At 45.5% G+C, this 5,000-nt stretch overlaps 1 protein-coding gene across 1 annotated transcript in view; it reads right to left on the reverse strand.

Moving 5' to 3' along the window:
* Nucleotides 1-4,342: 4,342 nt before the first annotated feature.
* Nucleotides 4,343-5,000, reverse strand: part of LOC117131036 — a 1,575-nt gene continuing 917 nt past the window's right edge. Inside the window, exon 2 of the mRNA XM_033283506.1 lies at nucleotides 4,343-4,470. Coding sequence (XP_033139397.1) covers nucleotides 4,343-4,470 — 128 coding nt within the window. The remainder of the gene's footprint in view (nucleotides 4,471-5,000) is intronic.

The following is a 5,000-nucleotide window of genomic DNA, read 5'->3' on the forward strand; positions in this document are numbered from 1 at the left end:
CACAGGACGTCTGTGGGTGTCCGTCAGCAAACACAGGACGTCCGTGTGTGTCCGTCAGCACACACAGGGCATCTGTGGCTGCCCAAACTGATCTGCGGCCTTATCCTTTCAATCTAAGTCCGAGTTAACCAAGTTTTAATTCTTATCTTTGTAAATTCAATTCAATTCAACTGAGGTTCAATACAATAAATCTAAACAAGGAAACATAAGGGGCAAATCAATTGTATAAATATAAACTGAGATTCATACATCATTCTTAGGTTCGTCCTAATAAGTTATACACACTTAGTCTAACATAAGTTCACAAGTTGCACAATAGGCTATCAGTATTTCACATCTATCTACAATGACCCATTCACCACACATCTTCTCATGGCCTGAGTCTTCACGGTGCCTTTCCCTTACCACGGTCCATGTCCGATCCTGAAACTACACAAGACACAATGCACATTCATAAGGCCGATATCCTAACATCAAGTCTAGATAAGCATGGTTCGGCTACTTAGAATCTATAACCTGTCCAAACCAACATACTCAAATAAATTCCCAAAAACTAATTAAAATTCATGATAATCTCTGATAACTCCAAACTAAGAGATTCCCGTAAACAGTTTCCAGAAAGAGAGAGTTTCCGGCCAAAGCAAACCGGCCACAAGCCCGATCGGATCATCAGCCGTCTCGGGCCGATCACTTGCCGTCCACACCACTGACCTTAGGCGTTCTCTCCCCAGGCGCCATCTCCATCTCTTTTTCCTTCTCTCTGTCTCTCTGTCTGGTATCCATCTCCTCAGGCCTTGCTTCCCACGATCCGGTTTCTCCTAGAACAGCCAAGCCTCTCGCTGGTTCTCTCCTTGGATCGCCGGTTCTCTCTTCTCTTTCTGGGGTTTGTCTCTCACGATTTTGGCAGAGGTTCCCCTCAAGAATTCTGTGTCAAATTCTGGATCCAGGGCTCTGTATTTATAGAGAGAGGGAGTCGGAACAGCCATGGGGCCGAACGGGTGGGAGTTGTAACCGAAAAGGTGTCTCTCTCTCCTTTGCAACCGTTCGGCAATAACTGCCCCCAACCGGTCCTCAACTGCCTCCAACTGCTCATGTCCTTGTCCCTGTCGGTTCTCTATCTTGAAGCCAAGGCCAAGCCCTTTAACTGACCGTCCATACCGTAGCCGGACCATCTAACCAAACCACCATAACCGTCCTAGTAACCGCCCAACCATCCAGGACATGAACACTCGGCCCAGCTGAGTTGAGCTGACTGCTAGCTGGTCCCAGCTGAGTGAGGTAGTCCTTCTAGCTCCACGAGCTGATGCATACTGACTGAGCTCCCATTGAGCTTCCCTGAGCTGCCCAAGCTCAGCCGCTGTCCCGTCCAGCTCCCACATCACTCGTCCAGCTCTATTAAACCCATTCTTTCTTCACCCTTGTGATAACCCGCCCTTCGGGATAAAATGGTCGAGATCGACAAGTTGGAGTTTGGAGCCAAGCTTTTGGGAATCAAAGGATGATGAAGAATGTTGAGTTTTGATCATTTCAAGCTTGACATGGATCGAAGAAAATAGAAGATTGGTCAAGCATCTACTTGGTGGTCGAATCGCGGGCGATACGAATCAATCGGGAAATTCAAAGAACGAGAAGGTTGAAGAATGGATCGTGAGTGAAGCATGAGTCAAAGTAAGCTGCTCTACCATTGTTAGAAGTATCTTAGATTGATCAGACGGCTGTTTTGGAAGCATCACATTTTTGAAGCACGACGGTTTAGAAGCTCGACCTTTTTTAAGACCGACGTTTCTTCATCACGAAGTTTTCTCGGGAAATATTCGTATCAGTAAAACAATACTCTGGAAACATTTTAAGTCGGAAGCAGGACGGGAATTAAGCAGGACGGGATCGAAGCACGACGGGAAAACCCGAAATTGGGCAAAAACCCTAATTTCGGTATTATAAATTTTTCGAGGAAGCCGGAGGCTCGGGAAATATTTTTCATCAAGTTCAGAAATCATCTGGAGTTTATTAAAAAAATATTCAGATCATCAGAACGGGCGAAGAAAAATATTCGGGATTGATCGCTCGAAAATTCACCAGAAGGGTCGAAATCAGTCGAATGGACCGAGAAGCTCGAGGTGGCCTTATCTATGAGATAAGGACGTGATGTCAACTGCCTAGTATGGTAGGTGTCAAGGGAAGCACGAGCTGTTGAAGTCCAGGAGAGCACAGCATGCGGAGTGACACCCAGAAGCACGAGGTGCCGCATAACCTGCGATCGAAGCATGCTGAGCGACATGTGTGCGCTGTGGTGTCTATCTGCATGAGGCCAGGCCGTGGATCAGACATCTGGAGGGCGTGGTGTCACCTTGCATGACAACCTGGTCATGCCATCAGACATGTGGAGCACGAGGTGCCGCGACGCATGCGTTCGGAGCCATGCGAAGCGACACACGGGCTGCCACACGGCCTGCATCTGATTGGTTGCTGCTCCTTATAAATACCCACGACCCCCTTCCATTTCAAACCATCCAGAACACCTGAAACTCAGAGAAAAACGTGAGAAAGAAAGCAAAGAAAAAAGTTAGAGTTTCGATCGTTTTAGAGTCTTTTTCGGTAATTTCTGAGAGTTTTCGAGAACAGTTACTCTGCTCGATTTGAGTCTGCATCTGAAGAAGGTTCTGCTCAACTGAAGATCAGTTCAGACGTGGATATACGTGTGAAGGTTTAAGAAAGGGTTCGGATTGCAGAAGACGGGTTCAGGGTCAAGGCCACGAGTCAACCAAAAACTGTGAGTTATAATCAATTGTTTGTTAAGTTTTTTTCATGCAGGTTCCCGTTACTTGGAAGTTGGATCATGGCAGGAGGCCAGGTCTAAACTGAGTAACGGTTTGTTTAGTTAGTAGTAATGGTTAGGTTGATTAGTTAGTAGCATGCTTAGTTATTGCGTGAGAATCTTAGTAGCATGCTAATTGTTAGGTTGATTGGTTAGTTAGAGAACGTCGATTGCTTAGATAATATTGCTAGGTTGTGGTTAGTTAGGTATTCTAGAATTAGTCTTTATGCTAGATTCTAGAATATGATTGATTGTGTTGATTATGAGTATTGCTTGGAACCTTGATTATATTACCAGGTTTAGTATTAGTTATATTTTAGCCGTATAGGCATGTGTAGGAGTGTTTAGTGTTTCCTCAACCTCGTACTTGGCGGGTTTATTATTCGCTGGGTCGAGAACACTCAGAGAGACGGGGTCATGGCCTATGGCTGAGTGGTTGCACGACAGGGTAGTGACCGGCAGTGGCCCGAACGTACTGGGGCTGTCTCACGGTGACCCGAATGTACTGTGGGCCGTGATCGTCGTGTGACAACCGGCAGTGGCCCGAACGTACTAGGGCTGTCGCGCGGTGACCCGAACGTACTGTGGGCCGCGTTCGGTTTAAAGTTCCTTTTCTTCTGGCCTTTGTGGTAGGAAGTTAGGATATTGCCGAGGATGTGGAGGAACACTAAGTTACCAAGGCCTTAGTTATATATAGTATAAAGGGATTTGGTAAACCCTATTTTATTTTGATATCGATTTTAAAGACTATATTCTAGTATCGATATTTTACTCGTATTATTTTTCTGCTGCGGATTTCTGATTTACTTATGTTATTAGGTGAACCTCTCGCTTTAGATTTTGTTTGGGGTGGAATAGCGAGGGGTTGTATTTGTTAGTTGGGGATTGTAACTCACTGAGTAATGCTAGATTACTCACCCCTCACTCTTTATTGTTTCCAGGTGACCTGTAGTACTCTTAGAGGTCGCGGGAAGTTAGGCCGGCTGGTGTAGAGTTTGCATCTTTTTGCTAAAGACGTTTTCAGAATATAAGTATGTACTTTTACTCGTTTGGCTAGCCACTACTTGTATAATATGTTGTGTTTGCGAACATGAATCATATATGATAAATAAAGGAAAATTTTGTGTAAAACGACTTGTTGTTACTGATATTAGCTTGTCCAGCTAACACAACGTCAGATTGGGGGTACGGGTTGAAAAGCCTTAGGCTTTCGATCTGACGGGACGTGTTAATGAATGGTCTGGCCTAGTCACGAATTGCACCCTTTGTGATCATGGCTGGATCGTACCTAACCCGTCATGTAGCGCTTCCAAACCTGGGTAGAAAGTTGGTCCATTGGTCATGTTCTTGTTTGATTGTTGGCCGGTGGTTCGACCTATACCTAAAATGGTTCGGGGGTGTTACAACCCTGGTTAAGTCTCAACACTTTGATGCCCTTAACTCTATGTCTGAGCCATGATACGCTTGTCTACTGGTCTAATGACCTGACTGGTGCATCTCCCCACACCATGGCTCATCCCAACGATCCTATCTCGGACTAGGGACATGAGAAGTCTCCCCCACTTGGGATGGATTCGTCCTCGAATCCTCATCATGTGTTTCCTCGGGGACAACCTGATCATACCACTCAGGATACTCGGCCTTCATCCTTGCCTCTGTTTCCCAAGTGATTACATCCTTGCCATTGTATTCCCACACGACCTTGATCATGGGAATGGTCTTCTTCCTTGTTGTCTTTTCTGTTCGATCCACTATGCAGACCGGCCTCGTCTCTAGAGTCAGATTCTTACCCAAATCTGTAGGGATCTCGTGTAGGACTATGTCCTGATCAGACAAACATTTTTGGAGTTGGGACACATGAAACATGTTGTGGAACGCATCCATGGCTGGTGGCAGTTCCAACTTATAAGCCACAGCCCCAACTATTTCTATGATTCTGAACGGACCCAAGTACCTAGGGTCTAGTTTTCTTCTGCCAGAAACTCTAGCCCTCCCTTTGAATGTGATCATCTTGAGATATACCAAGTCTTCAACTTCAAACTCAATATGTTTCCTTCGTCTATATGCATAACTCTTTTGACGATCCTGTGCTTCTTTCATTTTCTCCTTTAAGAACCTTATTTTCTCGGTGGTTTCTTCCACTATCTCAGGACCCAACATGCTCCTCTCCCCCACTTGGGTCCAG

The sequence above is a fragment of the Brassica rapa genome, unplaced genomic scaffold (assembly GCF_000309985.2).
Source record: "Brassica rapa cultivar Chiifu-401-42 unplaced genomic scaffold, CAAS_Brap_v3.01 Scaffold0801, whole genome shotgun sequence".
NCBI lineage: Eukaryota > Viridiplantae > Streptophyta > Magnoliopsida > Brassicales > Brassicaceae > Brassica > Brassica rapa.